Source organism: Neltuma alba, unplaced genomic scaffold (assembly GCF_004799145.2).
Source record: "Neltuma alba isolate B1F8T4 unplaced genomic scaffold, ASM479914v2 tig00003724_pilon, whole genome shotgun sequence".
NCBI lineage: Eukaryota > Viridiplantae > Streptophyta > Magnoliopsida > Fabales > Fabaceae > Neltuma > Neltuma alba.
This window is the reverse complement of record NW_021633405.1, coordinates 24,332-47,467: the sequence shown is the minus strand read 5'-3', so window position 1 is coordinate 47,467 and position 23,136 is coordinate 24,332. Positions and strand designations below refer to the sequence as shown.

At 30.5% G+C, this 23,136-nt stretch overlaps 1 protein-coding gene and 1 long non-coding RNA gene across 5 annotated transcripts; one reads left to right on the top strand and one right to left on the bottom strand.

Annotated features, from left to right (window-relative positions):
- Nucleotides 1-3,319: 3,319 nt before the first annotated feature.
- Nucleotides 3,320-19,667, bottom strand: LOC114742361 (uncharacterized). Its single transcript, XR_003739865.1, has 3 exons — nt 19,540-19,667; nt 14,394-14,398; nt 3,320-3,338 (listed from the first exon to the last, which is right to left on the bottom strand). It is a non-coding gene; the product is annotated as an uncharacterized LOC114742361 (long non-coding RNA).
- LOC114742360 (CBS domain-containing protein CBSCBSPB3) lies at nt 15,445-21,396 on the top strand. 4 transcript variants are annotated; one of them, XM_028930633.1, is made up of 15 exons: nt 15,445-15,764; nt 16,068-16,236; nt 16,342-16,474; nt 17,126-17,296; nt 18,238-18,316; nt 18,403-18,516; nt 18,672-18,738; nt 18,884-18,989; nt 19,073-19,131; nt 19,561-19,667; nt 19,750-19,880; nt 20,057-20,139; nt 20,231-20,320; nt 20,404-20,612; nt 21,216-21,396. In XM_028930633.1, exons 1-14 carry the CDS (start codon nt 15,613-15,615, stop codon nt 20,575-20,577), a joined length of 1,635 nt encoding a protein of 544 aa, XP_028786466.1. In that variant the 5' UTR covers nt 15,445-15,612; the 3' UTR covers nt 20,578-20,612; nt 21,216-21,396. The 4 variants fall into 4 exon arrangements, with proteins under 4 accessions (XP_028786466.1, XP_028786465.1, XP_028786464.1 ...); XM_028930632.1 differs by having other exon boundaries at nt 21,213-21,396; XM_028930631.1 differs by lacking the exon at nt 21,216-21,396 and adding an exon at nt 21,060-21,133.
- The last annotated feature ends 1,740 nt before the right edge of the window (nt 21,397-23,136 follow it).

Below are 23,136 nucleotides of genomic sequence, written 5' to 3'. Positions count from 1 at the left end.
AATCATCTTCATTACCATCTTTCTTCTTGAACTTCTTTTCATAATTTTGAGCTTGTTCGTTTACTTATTGTGTTATCGTCTCTTTTTGTCTTGCAAGTCTGCCTCCTTGTCGGCACATTTCCTTAGGGCACATGAAACATCAGCGGCCTTGCATGGAAGTGAAGCATAGGAGTCACCAGTACACACTTTTTCTATGGAGGAAGACGATGGAGAAAAACATGGGGAGCTTTAATATCCAGCTTAAATGGCATCGTTCCAAAACAGCTCCCTCATTATCTATATAATTCTGAGATTTTCACACAAATGCATCATCTTCATGACAATTGCACAAATATGAATATTTTCCTATCAATCCCCTACAAAACAATATTTGCTGGAAAACCCAACCTCATATTCTTTGCAGCACTATTGCAAAGAATAATCTTCAAGGCGAATTCATTGAACAAAAGTGTCGGTAAGCACTTCCTTATATTTGGGTATTATTTAGGATGTGTTTTGTAGGTTCTTTGTGCTGTAGTCAAGGCCAAACTTGGTAATTTTTTCCTTCATCAATGCTTTGATTGTTTCTGTGTTCTCATTCTTGTTGGGCTATTTTTCTTTTCAATGAAACTACAAAGAAAGGATAGTGATATGTGTCTTTTTTATCATTTGCTATGCTCGTCTCTTAAATTTTAGATGATGGATTGTTCGCAATCATTTTTTACTATGATGTTCTGTTTCGAAAAGTAATAATCTATCTTATCTATTATACAATTAAATAATTAAATAAATCTCCTTAAATCTTTTCTCTGCCCCTTGACTGACTTAGAACTCATGCCTTGCATCTTATCTATATTTGATTAAACTCGCTGGAGAATTTGCCTGATTTTTTGTTTATGTAAGCAAGAGTGTGTGTGTGTGTGAGTGACACTTGGATAACATGAGTACACAAATCTGAAACTTTCTAGCAAGATGAGTGCATCTACAATGTTACAAATACAGTGAGATCAAATAGACAAATAGTAAATGTGCTGCACAAATGATATTTATTAGATCAAATTAGGCCTGTGATGGTAGTGGTAAAGGATGAGAGAAACAAGGAAAATTTTTATACAGAACCAGCCATTGATGCTCACAAGAAGGAATTTATACCCAATTTTTCATTTTTTCATTATATTCCTCCGGTCTTTAATATAAGAACTATTTAACTAATTTGATTAGATTAAGAAAGTTAAGTAAGTTAGTTAACTATAATAAATATGACATGTTTTCTTAAAGTATTTTAATTATCTTAATTATATCTTCCCTTCCTATCATACTTGATTATGATTGAAGGAGTATCAATAGGAGTGATTTGGAAAAAAAATTGATACATATAAGAAACACGTCTTATATTTAGGATCAAAATCAACTCTACAATTAGGTTCTATATTGAGGATTAGAGGAGTATTAAATTATCTTTTTCATCTTTATTTGATATGAGATGTTTTTTTTAATATATATGTTTTTATTTATGTTAGGTTATTGGAATGTTAAGAACAACCACAAAAAAGAATAAGGTTAATAGACAAGAAACTCCAATACTTGAGAAGAGACTAAGAGTTGAAGAGGAGGAGTTAAACATCCAAATTGATTTGAATGGATGTGAATTTTTGATAGTAATAATGATTAGCAGGTAGATTTATTTCTTGAAAATCTTTGATAGAGGAATAGAGGTAGAAGTTAATCAATGGTTGCATGATAATCAATTAGGGGAATCCATGAGTAGAGGTACAAGGAATGAAAATGCACAAAATGGACCAAATATTGATAACATCGTCCCAACACCTATTGTAGTCAATGAACATGGATGTGATTGGGATGGGCAAGCACAGTCTAATTATGATGACAGTGAGGAATTGGCAAGTCCAAATGGATCAGATAATGAAGGCCAACAAATAGAAAGACAATAATACAGTGAGTTTAATGAGAAGATAGGTTTTAAAAGACTAATCAATCTTCAAGTTGGTATGAAGTTTGCAAACTTCAAAGTTTATAGGCAAGCATTAAAGCAATATACCATTGAGAATGACATTGAGTTCAAGTACATAGAAAATGAAGCATCAAGAATTAGGGTGAAGTGTAAGCACAATTATAGATGGATTATACATGCATCAAAAACTCATGCTGGAGGTGCATTTCAAATTAAGTCATTTCACTAAAAAAAGCACAATTGCAGTTGGGGAAGAAAAAATAAATGGGTGAGTACAAGTTGGTTGTCAAATAGGTACATTAATCACATTAAAGACCAACCAAATTGGAGCGCAATAGCATTTTCAAATCAAGTGCGAGGGATCATAATATTGAAATTTCAAATTTTCAAGCATATCAAGCAAAAAGAATAGCATTAGAAGTGCTTGATGGTCGAGATGCTGAACAATTTTCCCAAATATATCCATTTTGTGGGGGCAAAAATGAAATTTAACCCAAGAGGTACAATGAGGGTCAAGGCATAAGGGTCTATATTTAAGCGATTATATATGTGTCTTTGTGTAAACATGGGTTTGTAACAGCATGTAAGCCAATCATACGTGTAGATTGTTGTTTCTTAAAAGGTAGGTCTGGAGGGCGCCTTCTATTTGTAGTTGAAAAAGATGCAAATGAGAATATGTGTTCTATAGCATATGCCATTGTGGAATTTGAGTGCAAGGATAGTTGGAACTAGTTTATGACCTTGCTATTTGAGGATATTGGCTCATGCCAAGATAAAAGGTGGGTCGTAATGTTAGATATGAAAAAGGTATAATGTCTATAGAGATATTTAATGTATTTCTATTTTTTGCTAATAATAATTGATTAATTGTTCAATAGTCATAGATATTTTTAATTAATTTGTAGGGGTTACAAGAGGTGTTTGAGGTGATGGAATATGAGCATAAGTTTTGTGTTAGGCATTTATATGCCAATTTCAAGCTCAAATATAAGGGAAAGAATTTGAAAGATGAGCATTGAAATGCATGTAGGGAAATAAATAAATAAATAAGAATTCAACCATCATATAAAACAATTAAAGGAGCTTGATGCTAATGCTGCTAATTGGTTAGATAAGTATGACCCAAGGCTTTGGAGTAAGCATACATTCTCAATAAATGCCAAATGTAACATTGTACAAAACAATATTGCAGAGACATTCAACTCTTTTATATTGGCTACAAGAGACAATCCATCATCACAATATGTAAAATAATTAGAAGGATGTTAATAAAGAGAATGATTGCAGAGAGAGGGCATGGAGAGATCTCGTAATGCGATGAGTCTTTAAATCATGGATAAACTTTAAAGAGCAAAGAACAACTCGAATAATTATACATGTTATATGACTAGTGATGGGTAGAACTATCAATAAGGGCCAAGTGGGCCATAAAAGGCTAGCCCTTGAAAGGCCAGGCCTAAAAAAACCAGCCCTTTAAAACTCACATATCTTAAAATTATCATATTATTAAAATGCGGTCTTGAGAAGTGTGGGCTTATGGCCTAAAAAGGCCAATCCTTTTATGTTATTTTTTAAAATTTAAATTTTTTTCAATTATTTTGAAATAAAAAATAAAAAATAAAAGATCTAAAAAATTTTATTCGAATTATAATATTAGTAAAATAAACTAATAATGCACAGACTAAAACATCAAACATTAATGGATTATTATCCAAACTAGGAAATAAAATAAAATAGGAAAAGTAGAAAGATAAAAACTAAGTAACTACATATTAACAATATCAACATGATTATTATTTTCATCTTCATCACCATCATCAAGATCAACAATATTTGATTGTTCTTTACTAAAAGTGGGCTCTTCTTTAGTTCTAAAAATATCAAGGTTTTTATTTTCATCACCTTTATCTAAAGTAAAACTATGAAGCATTTATGAGTACAAATGAGAGTCTAAGCATTTATTAGAATAAGAGAATTTTTATATTTTGTTAAAACATATGAACTAATGATAAAGAAAGCTTATTAGCTACTATAGTAATTGAAATGCTAAAAATATTAACTTCCATCCTTGAAAGAATTGGAAATTTTAATTGTCCTCTCACAAGTTCAAGACATCTACTTTTTTTCAATTATATAGATTAAATATTGATTCTTTAAAATAATTTTCTAGTTCAGACTTCCATAAAAGACAAATAAATAATTATATCAACATATTGATAATTAAAAAAAATAACTGGGCTTAAAAGGGTTGGCTCTTGGACTTTCACTTAAAGAGGCTTAAACATGTTGAGCCCATCCATTTTGATGGCTCTGCTGATGAGAGATTTGAGATAGAGAGTTCATGGAAAAGGAAGGTGGTAGATCTTAAGATGATGACTTCTACATATAAGGCTGGGGATTTGACTGGCATCCCTTATAGACATGTTATGGCTGTAATTTATCAAATGAGAGGGGTACCTAAAGATTATGTTTCTACTTATTATAATAAAGATTCATTCATGAGAGCTTATGCTTCAGTAATTGGTGCAGTGGCAAGTGAAGAACATTGGCCACAATCAACTATGGTTCCCTTGCAACCACCAAAATACAATAGGGCACCTGGAAGACCAAGAAAAGCAAGGAAAAAAGCTCCAAATGAGCAACAAAACCCATGAAAAATAAGCAAAAAAAGGAGCTAACACAAAGTGTAGTAATTGCGAAAAAAAAGGGGTCATAATGCATGGGGTTGTAAGGCTCCTCTTAATCTCAACAGAAAGGTGTACAAGAAGAAGAACAACGTCGCATCAAGCCAAAATGAACGGATAATTTTTATTTTCTTTAATTATCACAAGATTTAATTTAAAGGAAAAATTGTTTTTATGTTTAAAAGAAAAAGGAAAATTTGCCTTGTGAGAGAAGAGATTTTAAAGATATTGATCTCATAAATTTTATTATTGCCCAAAAAATATATAGAGAATACATTTAGGGCTTATTTTGTTCAATGACACTCCGAACAAGAATATGATTGAATATAATTGGGAAAATGACATAAAAATGATACTTGAACTTAGAAATGCCAAAATGGTTATTTGAATTTGCAAAATTCCAATTTAGTCACAAGTGACCAATTCGATATTTATAAATTTGCTGAAATGATCATATTACCCTTCATTTTATTTATTATTTTTTAAAAAACCAAATCTCTCACTAGCCGGCCGGTTACTGAATTTTTGGTGCCAGCAACGGCGCCCGTCATCGGAGCTCCGGTGGCTGGCCGATAATTAGTCACCGAGAGCTCCGGCAGCCAAAAACAATTTTTTTTGAAAATTTTTACAACTTCAATATAACGGTTAACAACTTTTGTAACGTTATTAATAATTTTAATATAGCAGTTAACAACAGATTTTTCAGAAAATTCAAAAATTAGTATTTTTACAACTTCAATAATACCGTTAACAAGTTCCGTAACTCTATTAACAACTTCGGTATAGTATTTAATAACATATTTTCTTTAAAATTAAAAAAATAGCATTTTTACAACTTTAGCAACTACTTTTTTTTAAAAAAAATATTTTTACAACTTCAGTATAACATTTAACAAGTTTTGTAATACTATTAACAACTTCAATATAACAGTTAACAACATGTTTTCAAGAAAAATAAAAAAGTAGCATTTTTACAACTTCAGTAATGTCATTCGTAACTTTATTAAAGACTTCAGCATAATATTTAACAACAGGTTTTTTTTAAAAATTCAAAAAAAATGGTATTTTTACAACTTTAGCAACTACTTGTTTTTGAAAATTTTTACAACTTCAATAAAACGGTTAACAAATTTTGTAATGTTATTAGCATTTTCAATATAGTAGTTAACAACAGGTTTTTAAAAAAAATTCAAAAAGTAACATTTTTACAACTTCATTGACAAATTCAAAAACCTGTTGTTAACCGCTATATTAAAATTGTTAATAAAGTTACAAAAGTTATTAACCGTTATACTAAAATTGTAAAAAAATTTTTTAAAAAAAGTAGTTGCTAAAGTTGAAAAAAATGCCTTTTTTTGAATTTTTAAGAAAGCCTGTTGTTAAATGTTATACCGAAATTGTTAATAGAGTTACGGAATTTGTTAACGCCATTACTGAAGTAATAAAAATGTTACTTCTTGAATTTTCTTAAAAACCTGTTGTTAACTGCTATATTAAAGTTATTAACAGTGTTACAAAAGTTGTTAACTATTATATTGAAATTGTAAATATATTCAAAAATTAAAAATTGTTTCCGACTACCAGAGCTCTAACGACCAATTTTTGGCTGATCGAACCTCCAGTGTCAATCGTCGCCGCTGGCACCGGAGCTCCAGTGACTGGCTGGCTAGTGGGAGCTTTGGTTTTTCAAAAAACAATAAATAAAATGAAGGGCAATATAATCATTTCAGTAAGTTTATAAATGTCAAATTAGCCACTTGTGATATTTTCAAGTTCAAGTATTATTTTTGTGTCATTTTTTAATAGAATTCTTTTTTTTTAATTTAACAATTTATTCCCCGCCCAGCATGAGGGAAAAAACATGCACGCCGGCGTAACTCGCACGCCCCTATTTGATCACCCTAGTTATCTAACTCGCACTGTTTTTTGATGGTGATGAGAGGAGACGTGGAATGTCGTCAAATCGAGAATTCAATTCAGCAGAGGAGATAATTGAGTGAAAACAAAATTACGGTATAAGAATTAAACATGTAACAAGAGTTTTGTGTTTAATTACATGAAAGTACTTTTTAAAATTATTTTTTGAGTCATTGGTCTATTTGGTATGATGTGTGTTGAGATGATATTTTCATTTATTCTTATTTATAAATCACTTTTAATATATTTTATAGTAACTAATAAAAATCTTAAATTTTATTAATTCTACTTTAAAATTTAATAATTTTTTAACTTTACTCTCATTTAATGTATACACTTTTCAAAAAAAAAAACAATCTATATAATAATAAATAACCAAGATTACAACATATTTATATTAAAAATTTAATGACATCACTTATAGATAAGATGAAAAAAATATTCCCTCTACCTTATAAATAGGACAAATGAAGTTATGTTTTATAAAAATATACCAAAAATATTATTAAATGACCCATTTATTCTCCACAATAATTTTTTTTAAAAAAAAAAGCTACAACAAAAAAAACCTATGGTAAATACTCCCTCTATCCTTTTTTATACATAACTTTGGACTCCATCATATTTCATATAGATTAAAAAGTTAGTTAAAAACAATAAATATGTAAAAATTAGATTTTTTTTTCAAAATACTTTATTTATGGGAGAGATGGAGAGTATAAGAAAAATAATAAGAAAGTCATTCTAATAAAGAGAATTATGAAAAAGAGAGAATGTGAATACAAAGATATGATAGTTTAAAAAATAAGATAATAAATATATTACGTATTAAAATAAGTAATTAATGAGGAAAAAATAAGAAATTTACTATGAAAATTTAAAACAACTTATAAATATTATTTATATTTAGAGATAAAAAAATAATAGTTGTTGATTATAAAAAAATATGGAGGAAGCATCTTACCTTCAAATGGACAGTGGGCAAGAGCAGCAATTACAATAGTTTTCAATTATCACCTCTTGCGTCAATCGCACACTATCATGAGATGCCGATGGCTTGAAAATTCAACTCCAGCCGCTAAGCCAAGAGATGCACTGCCATTTCTTTATGAGCAACTTTAACACATGTTCCCCTATAAGAGTGCGTATCCCGCGGCATCCTTGTCGTGCATTTGTTTCTCAATATCTCTTGTTTTTAATATAAAATCCAGTTAATTAATTTAAAAAGATTTAAAAAATTAGTTAAATTAGTTATTTAAAATAAATAAATATTGTCTTTTCTAAAATATTTTTATTAATCATATATATTAGTTAAAACCACTATTTGATAAAATCTTTAACATATACAACTACTACAAGAACTACTTTAAAAAAATAAATATAAAAAATAAATTAAAATTTTATATTTAAAACTAAATAAAAAGTTACACTAATATTTATATTGAAAATCGCAGTTAATATTATGAAACTGTCCTGTCATATTTGTCGTCTATGAAAAGACATCCGCAATTTCGCACGTCGTTTTTGCTTCCTCCGAATATAACACTTCTATCGTCTTTATCTTGGTTCTCGACACAAATAATTAAAAATGTATTTTGAAAAATTAATATGTATTTTTTATAAATAATTAATTCAAGTAATATCTTTAATATCTATAAATTTTTTGGCGAACATTATTTTTTTACGCCAACCATCCAACTCTCATATCTATAATACAAGGACTACATTTTCAAAAGTTCAAAATTGTTCTCCAAAACTTCAAAGTTGGCACTTGGCATAGGCAGTGCTCCTAGCTGCATCATTGGCACCCACACGTCTATTGGCAGTCCAACTCTAAACAGGAAAGCTTAACTCATAAGCTTTTAAAGCTTTAGTTACCACGCACAACACCGATGTCTAAAAACTAAGCAAAATCACATTATCCACAAATTTGCTTATGTTGAGCGTTTATAAATACATTTACTTATTATATTTCGTAAATAATAATTAATAAGGTATTCATCAGATCTTTAATACAAAATTTATTTAACTAATTTAACGAGATTAAAGAAGTTGGGTAAATTAGTTAATTATAAGAAATATTGCATTTTTTTTTCTAAAACACCATAATCATTTTCTTTAATATGTTCTCTCCCTATTTTACTTGATTATGATTGAAATAGTATCTATAAGAGTAATTTAGGAAAAAATAATAAATATGAAAAATTGATATTATATTTAGAACTAAAATCAACTTAATAATTAGGTTCTATATTAAGGACCGGAATAGTATTTTTGAAGTATTTTTATTACCATCTCAAACAACATGAATACAAATATCAAATATAGCCGCAGGGGATTCTCATTCTCAGTTTTTAAACTGGGCCCCACTCCCCCAATATATTTCCAGCCCTTTCTCAAGGAAGGGGAATATGGACCTTCAATATGCAGCCCGAGAAAAAAATATGCCTTTGGAACTACCATTCGGCCCAGTCTTGTCTGTGAATCCCAGCCCCCCTATTTTTTTTTTCCCGGTAGAGCCACCTTCTCAAAATTAAAATATAAGGACTAACCAATAAGAGTTGGTCTAGTTGGTAAAGAGTCAGCTCATAACTCATAAGGTCATGAGTTTGAATTCTACTGCCGATGTGAGGACCTTGTTGGTGGGCAATCTGTAAGTACATTTGTAAGTGCTCTCTGAACCTGGAGGCATACATTGGCCCTGATGAGTCGTCAGGATCCAACTCATCTAAACTTTTCTGTAACAAAAAAAAAATTATGGACTAAATTAAAATTATATGTAAAATTAAAAAACTAAATACTCCTCCAGTCCTAAATATAAGACCTTTATACACATTAGTCTAAGGATCTTATATTTAGAATCGAAAGAGTATATATATATATTAGTTTTTTTTAATGCAATATATCAGCTTTTTCATTAGCGAGTTATGGATGAGTCCTCATATAGCACGGCCCCTGGATTATCATGTGATAAGGGATGGGAGAAAGAAAAATGTCAGGAGGGAAATTAGGGAAATCAATTTTTGCATCACTTACAAGTAAAGCCTTTGAAGACAATCAAACATTCGATCGCCACTCATTTGATCATATCAAAAAGTATTCCATATTGTTGAACGCTGTCTTCTGTTTTTTTTTTTTGGCCATGAGTCTTCTGTTTATTAAAACTAGTCTAAATCTAATACTACTATATTAACAATTCTTTTATTCCCTTCCCATTAATTTTTTTACATTGTCTGTTTATTTTGAACTTTTATACTTATCTATAGTACTCGTCTGGTTCTTAACATAGAATCTAATTGTTGAGTTGATCTTGATCATAAATGTAAGACTTATTCTCATGTTTATCAATTTTCTTTTCTAAATTACCCATGTTGATACTCCTTTAACAATAATAAAATAGGATAGGGATGAAGGATATCAATAAAGATGATTATAGTATTTTAGAAAAAAATATATTATATTTATTAAAATTAACTAACTTACATAACTTTTTAAATCTAATCAAATTAGTTAAATATGTTTTATGTTAAGGACTGGAAGAGTGTTTGTCCAGCTATAAGATTATATTTAATTATTCAAGCATTATTGTGAATTTATAACCTTATTTAAAAAAGTGACCAGCCAATAAGAGTTAGTTCAATTGGTAAGAATTGGGTTATAACTTACAATGTTATCACTTCAAATTACACTGTTGATATAAAGACTTTGTTGGTGAGCAATATATAAATATCTTTGTGCTATTTGAGTCCATGGCCTGATCCTGGTAAGCTCTTAAGATTTAATTTGTTTAAACTTTTTTTACCCAGAAAAAAAGTGATGAGTCCATTTTATTTGACTTAACCACCATTTTATGCTACTAATTTGATACTTTCTGTGTAAATATACGCTCGGAGGAAGCTGCATTTTTTGGCTGCATGAAGGGTTTGATAGCTTTGCCTTTTGTCCCTTGTTTAAACGCAAAAGGAAAGTGTAGTACATAAGGTCTCCATATGCTTTCAAGCATATCAACAGATCAAGGGAAGAAAATTATTATTATTATTTATCATCGTCGTCGTCAATGTTAAGACTGGTAAGAGATAACGTAAAATAATAAATAGTCATTACTCTTGAATATTTTAAAAGGCCAACCCAGGTTTTTTTTTTTTAATGAATTGTGTTGAGTGTGACATGATGGATAACGGATTCAATTCACTCATAAATGTAAGATTTTAATTCATTTTATTACTTATATTTCTTATTTTTTATTAAACTAATTTACCTAATTTATAAATTGGAGTATTTTAGGAAGACAATATTATATTTGCTATAGAGTACTGCGCTTATACTCCTCCGGTCCTTTATATAGTACCTAATTATTGAGTTAGTTTTAGTCTTAAATATAAGACTCATTTTTTTATATTTATTAATTTTCTCTAAATTACTCCTATGGATACTTTCTCAACCATAATTAAATAGAAAAGAGAGGAGTATTAAACAAGATGATTATGGAATTTTAGGAAAAATATGTCACATTTCTTATAATTAACTAACTTACTTATTTTTCTTAATATAATCAAATTAGTTAAATAGGTCTTATATTAAGGACCGGAAGAGTAGTAAGTATCCGATCCGGTATGATTTAAAGTTATTAGATGTGGCATTTTAATTACATTCAATAAAATAATTTAACCTGCGTTCACATGTGGTATTGTATTTTTTTTAGCCAAGGTTTTGTTTTTGCCCAGACATGTGGTATTATTGTAAAGTGTAATTGCAAAAAATTTGTAAATAAGATATTTTCATTAATAATTCATTTATTCCTTGAAATGCAGTGCGGTCTAAAAGTGACAAAAAAAAAAAGAGAGAGAGAAGCGGTTATATATGTAATTTAAGAAGGGATAATTAATCTCCAGGTCCTTATAGTTTCATCTGATTTTTAATTGGGTCCTTATAAAATTTTTTCTTTTTATCAGATCCTTTTACTTTCGTGTGTTTTTAATTAAGTCTTTCTATTTTTTTTTTCTTTTTATCAGGTCCTTATAGTTTCGCTTATTTTTTAATTAGGTGCTTTGTAGTTTTTGAAAAATTATTTATTAACTTTATTCTTTAAAATTAATTTTATTTTTAAATTAATGATTATATAATTGGACAAAATAATTAATATAATCATTTAGTAATTAATAAATAATCAGAATAATAATTATACTTAAATATAAATTATTTATAATCATATTTTAATTTTAGAAAAATTTATTATTATAATTTGAATTTTATAATTATAAAAATTCGAATTGAAAATAAATAATATATTTGTTTAACTAAAAATTTAAAAGAATATTAACATAAGATTTTCACAATAATTTATTATTTTTAAAATGTTATTATTTGTAAAATAAAGAATAAAAACTACAAGGACCTAATTAAAAACAAAGTAAAACAATAAGGACCTGATGAAAAGAAAAAAAATTATAAGGACTTGATTAAAAATATATGAAAGTATAAGGACCTGATAAAAAGAAAAAAAATTATAAAGACCTGATTAAAAACTAATTGAAACTATAAGGACTTATATATTAATTATTTCATTTAAGAATACACTCATTATTCACTGTTTTCTTCCGATCTCCACCAAATATTCACTTTTATAATTACATGCAAAGGATTCCTACGGAGTTTAATTTTGCTGACGTGCAAATTTTTTTCCTAGGTTATACTCCACCCTTCAATCATTTTGTAAGGAATAATAAATAACAAGATCACTAAAATTAAAAATATACTCCTTCCGTTCTTAATATAGGATCTAATTATTAAGTTAATTTTGGTCTCAAATATAAAATCTATTTCTCATATTTATAAATTTTTCTAAATTATCCCTATGAATACTCGCTTAACCATAATCAAGTAAGCGAGGGAGAAAGAATATTAAAAAAAATAATTATGGTATTTTGGGAAAAACATATCATATTTTTTATAATTAACTAACTTATTTAATTTTCTCATTCTAATCAAAGTAGTTAAATATGTTTTATATTACAGACCAGAGTAATTAAAAACAATTAAACCTGTCAAAAATTTATGTAACACATTTAGATTTCTTTTTTTTAAATGACCATATTAAATGTTTGTCGTACGGCTTATTAATTTGATAGCAATTTAATTGTTCTATATATAATCAATGGGCTTATAATGAGAATAATTTAATAAACACACAAGACAAAGGTGAAATATTTCTTATATTTATAAATTAAAAAAAGACTTGCCTTTCCTCCAAGACATTGCAAGTAAATACTTCAGCTTTGATCCTCCAAGACATTCAAGGATATTTTAGGAAAAACAACATATATTTATTATAAATAACTAACTTAACTTATTTCTTTAATCTCCTCAACTTAGTTAACTAGGTCTTATAATTAGGACCGAAGGTAATATTATCATATTCTGTAATAAAACTTATCAATGCTTTTTGGCAATTTTATTATTTTAGATTTTACAGTGATTTTTTCTATTTATTTTAGCATACACACCCCCTGGTTTTGTGTGTCTTTGTGTTTATTAGCCAACGACAGTTGCACACTTTGAAATTGCATAATCGTTCGTCAGCAACCCATAATACCAATAAAATGATATTCCTTCAACAATAACTAAATAGGAGAGTGAGCTAGGGAGAAAATTAAAAAAGATAATTAAGGTGTTTTAAACAAATATATTATACTCCTCTAGCCTTTGAGATAAGACCTAATTGTTGAATTGATTTTGATCCTAAATATAAAAGCTATTTCTCAAATTTATCAAGTTTTTCTAAATTACCCTTGTGGATACTCCCTCAATTATAATCAAGTAGAAGAGGGAAGGAGAATATTAAGAAAAATGATTATGGTGTTTTAGGAAAAACATGTCATATTTTTTTCTAATTAACTAACTTACCTAACTTTCTTAATCTAATCAAATTAGTTAAATATGTTTTATATTAAGAACCGGAGGAGTATTAACTAATTTAAGTAACATTTTTAATTTATTCATATTAGTTAATCAAATCATAATAAGATGCTGCAATTAAAAAATCATTAACAAAAATTACTAATGTATGATTGAAGCTTAACTGTTAATATCATGACATGATTGATGAAAACTAAGGGGTGTTTGGATGAAAACCAAACTATAGTTTCAGAAGTGTTTTTACGGTTTACGAAGTAAATATATAAAGGAATTTGTCTCGTTTTGCGAAAAAGTGTTTATGAGAAGCACTTTTGAGGGTTGCCTTAAAGGATGTTTGGATGAGACCGAACCATGGTTTGTAGAATAACTTCTGAAGAATAGATTTTGAAGAAAATAGATTTTGAAAGAATAAATTTTTTGAAAAAGTGATTATGATAAAGTGAGAGTGTGATAATTGTTGTCAGAAGTGCTTTTTGATATGTAGAAATTACTAAAAAAGACATAAGTTTAAATGATAATTACATATAAGATATATTTCATAATATATGTTTATTTGAAGCAATAAATTTGTTAATAATATATATTCTGGCAACATAATAAATAAGACATAAATAATATAAATAATAAAAAGTTAATGTGTATATATATTAATAAAGTAATTAAATATGTTTTTAGAAAAATGATTTATTTTGCCAAAAAAATATTATTATTTCTTAAAGATTTTAAAGATGAAATCCCATAATTTTTTTCACAAAATTAAATAACCACACAAAAAAATTACATATTAATTGTCTTAATAATAGAGGTTGCAAATAAATATATTTGTTCAAGTAGTTTTTTTTTTTTAACAACACATTACATTATCTGAAAAGAAAAAAAGAAATAAAAAGGACATGACTATTCTTGTATATAGTGAACAATTTGACTTTTACTTTAACTAAATTTTACAAAAGTCAAATAGAATAAAAATCAGTTTTGTTACCGCTAATCTAAATACACCTTACAAAATTTGGCTTTTGCTCCAACCTAACTTTTTCTCAAAAGCCCATTTGCTCAAAAGTTAATCCAAACAATATCTCACCCTTAAATAAGCCACCAACTGAAGTTTCACTCTCCCAATGCTCATTTTCCCTTTCTAGCAGCATTCCAAGCATGCCTCAAACCAGTTTTTAAGAATGGATGAAATATCGAACCTATTCTTTTACATATTTATCAAAATATTTTTTAAGATAGTCCACATATAGATAGCAAAGATATAGATATTAAATAAAAGAATCTATTGGCCTATGATTCATTAGGCTTCTCCATCCCTTTTCTCCCCGGTGGCTTGCTTAAATATTCGATCATGTTTTGTGGTTTCAATTTTTTTAATTAAAAAAAAACTCATGGTTGAAATAAACCAGCTGCAAGCCGCGCAATGATTCGAGTGGCATCAAAGGCGTTCTTGTGATATTAAAAAATGCAATGCAATCTACGCTTTATAAAATTATATCTATAACTTATTAATTTTTTTATCTAATTTATTAGTTATACTACGGCTTATTGTTCTACCAAAACAAATACTATAATTACAATTATAATCGTCACTTCTTTTTACCAATAAAACTATAAGCATGCTTTATATTTTATAAATTATAATTAAAAATTACTCTTCTGATCTTAAATATAAGATTCTTATACATATAAAATTTTTATACCTACTAATATAAAAATTTTATATTTAAAAGTGGAGGAGGATTATTGTAAATAGAATCATAACATTCCTGGTCAAAAAAAATAGAATCATAACATGCTTTGCTTTTGTGTGTGGCCAAAAGTAGCACTCCCACTTCGTAAAATATTGATGTGACTTTGTTACTTTATGGCCATATAAAAATAAAATATTGATATGATTCCCATGCCGCCAATCAAAATGTCCACACGAAACGCAAAGAGCAGGAGTGGGAAAAAATGTCTTAAAAATATATGATCAAATTTAACTTTTCATCCTGACCGAAGAAGAGAGAGAGAGGGTTTGAATTGGTGAAGGGGGCCACAGCTTCATCCACAGCCACAGCTGGTCGCGGAGAGGGAAGAACCCTAATCTCTCCCTTTCTCTCCGGCTCGCTGATCAGACTCAGAGCAGAAGATTCAGTCTGTGGGAAGATGAGTAGTCAAATTCCTCATCCTGGTTCCAGAAGGAGCAGTTCGAGCCAGAAGCGTCCACCATCTACGGCTTCTAGGAAGTCTGTGCCGCTTGAAAATGGAAGCAATGGAAATGGCACTGCCACCAAACCCTCTTCTCCGCCTCCGCAACCGTAGGTTTCTGAGCTTCTATTATCAATTCTTCATTAATGTTCTTGTTCTGTTACAATCTTTATAATTCTTCAGTATGGTGGATGTATATGTTGTGAGGCTTGGGCTGGTCTTTTTTTTGGAACAATATACTCATTGATTACGCGGGACTGGTGAACTTCTCTATTAACTGATGCAATTCAAGAGCGATGCCATTGCCCTGCTCCGGTTTGCCCGCAGAAGGGACTGACTTCATATACTGCTGATAGGGCTATTGTTGTATTGGTTTTCTTGTATAATTTGGGTTTATTGATGAAATTTTTTAGGGCTACTGGGGGCGAAAGGACTGTGAAGAAACTTCGGTTGTCAAAAGCACTAACAATTCCTGAAGGGACGACAGTCTCTGAAGCATGTAGAAGAATGGCAGCTCGCCGAGTTGATGCTGTTTTGTTAACTGACTCCAATGCGTTGCTTTCAGGAATTATTACTGATAAGGTTTAGAGGACCTACTAATGTCTGCCTCTTGCTCTGTCCATTGAGATTAGTGCTCGTAAGCATTTTCCTTATGAAATATGTCAAGTTTGTGGTTCTTTTGGCCAGGATATTGCTGCTAGAGTCATTGCTGAGGGGTTACGACCAGAGCAGACAATAGTGTCAAAGATAATGACCCGGAATCCCATATTTGTCACTTCGGATTCACTAGCTCTTGAAGCCCTTCAGAAGATGGTTCAGGGTTAGCTTCATTTTACTGTTACCTTTTGTTATTATGTATATGGTTAATTGCATGAAAATCGTGCATAAATAAAGGGATTGTGGCAGTAGTGATGATAATTGGAGATAAAGACTTTGCTGGCAAATTCCTAGGTCTGTCATGGCCCAAGTTTTGGCAGTAAAGTATCTTTAATTGTTTCTCACATTAGGCGTTGGCATTGCGATGAGAAATTTACTTAACAAGGACTTTGTAGGTGATTTTATTGTCGTATCTTTTGACTCAAAATTGTTCAGTCCTGTTCCTTTACTTTTAGACTTTCCTATTTGTTCATGAAGTCCATGGCCTGTTGTCCTCTCTGCTTCTTGTTATTTTTCATCCTCTCAATGGGCCCAAGATGATCTCAATTGAAGTTATGGCATTTATTCTTCTCAGAGGACAATATAATATTTAATGACCATGTTACTGCACAGTTAGGGCTCATTTCTTTCTGTAAAAGGATTCTTTCTTTGCTCTATTATTTCTTTTTCTTTACTTGGTTTATGTTGCAAGAATTGAGTCAATGTTTATGTCTTGTTGATTCTCTTGATGTTTAAATTTTAAATCAATAAAGATATGAACGATAAAGTGATTCTTTACTTGAGATACAATTAACTTTTTTGCCCCAACTAATAGGTAGATTCAGGCATCTACCTGTTGTGGAAAATGGTGAAGTCATTGCCTTGCTGGATATTACCAAATGCCTATATGATGCCATATCTAGGATGGAGAAGGCTGCTGAGCAGGGTAGTGCCATTGCTGCTGCAGTTGAAGGGGTGGAAAGGCAGAAAGGAGGAGGTTTATCTGGTTGGTTAATGGTTGTTTTATTTATATACACATCTTACGGGACTGATTGTATGTAATCTGTGAACTTCCTTTATCTGTATATGGGGTCTATGAAAGCATTAAATGTTTATAACTGCCACTGTTGAATTGAGGGGCTGATGTCAGAGTTTTGCGTGGGAAAGGTTTTTCTTAATCTTTCTGGCAACAAAGTTAGACATAGGAGCCAGTAGTAAATAAATACTTGAATTAGCCTGTAAAGAGGGGTGGAAATCTCTTTTTTTTTGCTTGCATTTTTTTCTGTGCAATTGATTCTAGTCAAATTTCAAATAAATTAAAGATATGGGTTAATGGGTTATGTATTCTTGATATATGATAGTCAAGATGAATGTGAAATTCCAATGCTTTTCCTGAACTCCTGTGTACTTTTCTTATTGCTTTTTGCGACTAAAATTCACTTTTTATATTGTAAATGGGTTTCTGTTGATTTTAGGTGCGTGGTTTTTGGGTGTTCATTTTGCTCGTCTGCATCCTATTTCAACCATTTTCTAGTATTTGTTTTACCGGCATGTTTACTTCCTTAAAAGTTAAAACTGAAAAAGGAATATTTTGACTGCTCCATTATATGCTTTAACTTGAGGGGTTGTTAGAATATAGCGTTAGGTTGCCTTTTAGTCTGTTTGCTTAGAGTTGTATCTCATACTATATTGCCTTTCCTCTACTATAAATGTTTTTAACAGAAGCATCTCTTACTATCAAAGCTTTCCACAACATCGTCTCTCTAGTCTTTATGGTTGTTGCCTCACATTCTACCAATTTTTTGTGTATTTAGAAGTGTTGAAAATTTGCCAACATTGTTTTATTGGTTCAAAAATGATGAGATCAGAATGAAGTTTACATCTGTTGGTATCATCTTTTATGTTGGAATGATGCTAATGCTCTGTTTTGATTTTAATCTTAACCAGCTTCAAATGCTTTCATAGAAACATTGAGGGAGCGCATGTTCAAGCCTTCACTGTCAACTATTATTGGTGACCATACAAAGTAATTTCCACATCGTATTTATCCTTTCTTTTATGTGTTTTGCCAAGCTATGCCTTACCAAGTTTTATAGCTTTATGTATTTTCAGGGTTGCTATTTCATCAGCATCAGATCCTGTCTATGTAGCTGCTAAAAAGATGCGGGATTTGCGTGTTAATTCAACTGTTATTGTTGCAGGAAACAAGATTCATGGGATACTAACGTAATCATGAACATTTTCCTTCTGAATTTCTTAATTCTGAATAACATTCCTGACCGCATGTTTTTAAGGCTAGAAATCTCCTTGTAAGATAAGCGATTGTGAACTGGAGTTTGGGCTTCTTGTATAATATATTTTTACGTAAATACTTCATGCAGTTCAAAGGATATCCTTATGCGGGTTGTGGCTCAAAATCTATCTCCTGAGTTGACTCTAGTGGAAAAGGTCTTTTCTCAATTTTTATCCTTCTATGAAGCAACTTTAGTTGATTAAAGATTTATTCTGAGATAATTTCTATCATACTGGCTCTGATTTCTGCAGTTTTCTTCTTTCCTTTTCCTTTCCCTTACTCTATATCTCATTCTATCAGGTAATGACTCCAAACCCAGAATGTGCATCATTGGAGACAACAATTCTCGATGCACTGCATACGATGCATGATGGAAAGTTCTTACATCTTCCTGTGGTGGACAGAGGTGAGCTTTGCTTTATTCGTGTCATAGGCTGTTTTTCATGTTGTAGGTATTACTTATCATTTGTGATATCATTTGTGGTGCAGATGGATATGTCGCAGCTTGTGTGGATGTTTTGCATATAACTCATGCTGCAATTTCAATGGTAACTTTTGTTTAAAGTATCTGTAAATAATAACAGATAGAGTACGGGAAATGAATTTGTTTTACAGTCAATATAAAAGATAGCATCTGGCATGAGTTGCTCGAGAGTTTGTATGCCTGCCTCTTACTGGGGGCTGCGCATTGCTGAAGGAGGAACTCTCTTCATCTGGCGTCGATGTGCCTTTCAAAGTGTTTTTAGGAACTCTTTTAATGGGCATTCTTGCAATATCTTATATTACTGCCTGGCCAGAGAATATTTGGTGTATTCTGTTGCAATTAGATGTAGGCCCTGTGTAACACAGTCTGAGAAATGAGTTGTATCATGTGGCAAGCTATAGATTTTGTGTATTGAATATTGAATATTGAATATTGATGCTTGATACTTATACACGTGAAGTTATCTTATCACCTATTCTGTATGGCTTTATAGGTGGAAAGTAGCTCTGGAGCTGTCAATGATGTGGCAAACACAATAATGCAAACATTTTGGGACTCTGCACTCGCTTTAGACCCACCGGATGATTATGACACTCATAGGTACCCTGTGGTACTGTAAATGCTGTTCTGATATGAGATATGGTTTGTTCTTTAAAGCAACATGTCATATGTTTCAATGCAGTGATGTCTCTGGGTTCATGGCTTCAGAAGCAGCAGAGACTGCAAAGTCAACATATCCATCTGTTGGCTTTGGGAATTCCTTTGTCTTTAAATTTGAGGACCCGAAGGGCCGTGTACATCGATTAAGCTGTGGTGAGTGACTATTTTGCTTGAAGAAAGCATAACAAGAGCTTGGGGACTAAGAAGTTTTGTTTTCTTCAATGAATATTTCCAGTCAACGTCCTCTTGGATTGATATGTGGATCCTATTCATGTAATTCTGTAACTTTGTTCCCGCTCCCTTTGATTTGTGTGTTCATCTGTTTTCAGGGGCTGAACACCTAGAGGAACTTGTGTCTGTTATCATGCAAAGACTTGGTAATGTTAACGATGGAGAACGTCCTCTGATTATGGTGTGTAATGCATATTTAATTTCCTCTTCTTCTTTTTTTTTTGGTGGTATATGCATTGATTATGGTATCCTTTTATTTTCTGGGTGTCTAGTATGAGGATGATGAAGGTGATAAAATTCTTCTTGAAACTGATGGTGATTTCATTGCTGCCGTTAACTATGCTAGATCTATTGGAGTGAAGGTAATGATGTGGCTGCTTTTGTTAGCTCTTTCATTTAGTGATTAGCCTTCTGTGAATTGATTATTGAGGTAATCTTGTAACAGGCACTAAGGTTGCATCTGGAGTTTGCCGATTCCAATAAATCAAAAACACCGGAATCTGCTACTGCTACATTACAAAAGAGCAATGGATTGTCTATAAGCTCGGGTATTCTCGCGGGTGCTGTTGTTCTAACAGGCATTGGCGTGTTGGTCTACTTGAAGCGCTCCAAGCAATGATCAGTTGCTAGTTTCAGAAGCGATACATGCCATGGGTATGAATTCAAGAGCACTGTGGGATTCAATTTAATTAAAATGATATACACCGAAATAGTAGGCTTTTTTCTTTTTTGGGCTATATTAAATTAAACACCATGGTTAAAGCTGTGGGAGAAACCGAGGTAGTGAAGAGATGTACTCTTCTCTCGTCTTTTTATCTTTTTGGATGTAGTTGCAATCAGTAACCCTATCTCAATGTAAAGATAAAATCTTGGCATTTAATTTAATACTTGCAAATGTCAAGCCTTTATGCATGACTGACATGATTTTGTGTCCTGAAATATCCATTGCCATGTTATGCCGCTGGTTCCTGTTTGGGAAAATTAATCATTCAAGTTAGACTCAATCTACATTTACATGTTCAAAATTTTAGTTCCTAATGTCAACGAGTAATTTGATGTGGCACAAAAGGTCCTTAACAGAGTCAAATTGCTGCATCTCAGGCCTATGTCAAGCTCCCCATCATGTATTATTTAAAAAGAAACAAATAGAACACTGAAGGTCACGGACAAGGAGGGAAAAAAACTAGATTAGGGCCCTCTGTGCTCTGTTGTTCATTCGGTTTTGGGTTTAATCGTTGTTTTTGTCCGCTACAGCAGGTATGAAGGAAGGCGAGTCTGCAGATTGTGTTGCTAGGGCATCAATTTTGTAATCAGGTGTTTTTGTCATGATTGCTAGGGCATTAATTTTGTAATCAGGTATATTTGTCATGACTAACTTATTTTGCTTCTAGTTTAAAAAATTGATGTATTTATTTTTAATACTAATGAATTTGTAAAAGTGTGTGTTGATTTATTTTTGAAAGAAAAAAAAAAAATTTCTCTTAATCATTTGCTTGTCTTAGAACTACTTAATAAAAATTTCTTTTAATATGTAAAATCACGAAGTATAGTTTAAGAAAAATATTACAAATTTAAATAATAAGATAAATTAATATTTTAGATTTATAATTAAAATAAATCTCTTTACTCTCTCCTATGTCACGGGCACAAGTTCTTAAATTTTTTCCCTGGCCAAATACAAATTTAAGTTTCTTTCTGGGTTAATATAATTTGTCTCCTTAAATTTGTTTTTATTTTGGTTTTGGTTCTTTAACTTTTAAACCATAAGTTTTGGTCTCTTAAATTTCTTGTCATTAAAAAATTTGTTCTTATAATTTAATAAAAATTTTGACTATTTTGTCCTTTAAGAGCCAAAACTTAGTTTGAAATTTAAGGGATTCAAACCAAATTAGGACAAATTTAAATGATTAAAAATTATATTAACCCTTTCTTTGTTAACTAAGCTATGGAAAAGGTTCACAATAAAGAGATAAGACTGGTGTTATTCATTAAGCAAGTTATTGAACAAAAGATTGGCCAAAAAAAAGAGTTATTGAACAAAAGGAAAATTAAAAGAACTTAGATGAAATGATATTTATTGAAGAAGATCTAAAAAAAAATTCAAATATTAAAGTATAAATTTGAAAATATTAACTTGTTCTCAAACAAATATACTACATTCAATTTTTATTTTTATTTTTATTTTTTTTATAAAAAGGCTAAATGAAAATTAAAACCGTCCGTCTTTGCATGACCATGTTCTGCGCGTTTTAGAACCAAAATCTATATGCATATAATCAATATATCACCGTTTAATTATTAGTTTTGGTATTTATCTATTTATATCATTATTCATTGAGTTTTTTTTGCCTGATTTATCCATCATCAACATTGATATTAATTAAACACTTTTTAATCAATTTAAAAAATTAAACTCATTTCATATTTCATCATGCTAGTTACCTAAACTCAAATGAAAAAAATAAATAAATATTACCTGTCAAAAAGTTTCAACAGGATATTGCTACCAGCTTGGTTTTGAAGGGGTAGGAATGAGCTTGGCGAGTTGCTGTTTTGAAACGAGATTGGCAACTTGGCATAATTGAAATAAAAAAAGTAGAAAATATCTCCACTTCCTTCCCTCTTTTCTCTAATCGAATAGTAGATTCGGCAATTTCATGTATCATTCTATTCCTCTATACACTACACTTTGTCTTCACCCCCCAAACCAGCGCCATGCATGACAGCTTCATTATTTGCATTTGACAACCATAGAATTAATATCCCAATTCATCTGTATAGTTTTTTCTCCTTCATTCCCAAGTCATAGGCACCGCCATTATCTGAAGTAGTAGAATGACACTCTGTTCAAGTCTAAAATTAGACATAACATAGAGAAATAAGAAAAATTTAGACCAATTGTGAAGTCTGTATCACCAATTGATTAGTGTTGTTATTGGAGATTGTGTAGTCAAGAGGAAAATGCTAGTTTTACAAATTCAGGAGAAGTTAAATATCATTATGGTATCAGAACCTGATATTATACTTTCTTACATGTTTAAAATTTTTTTTTGCCTTTGCCAAACACACCTTTCTCCTTTAGAATCTTTATAACCACCGCTGCTTGCCTCCATTAAGATGTAGCCATATTTATTTAATATTTTAATAGTTTTCATTTTTAGAATTATTTAGTTTTTTA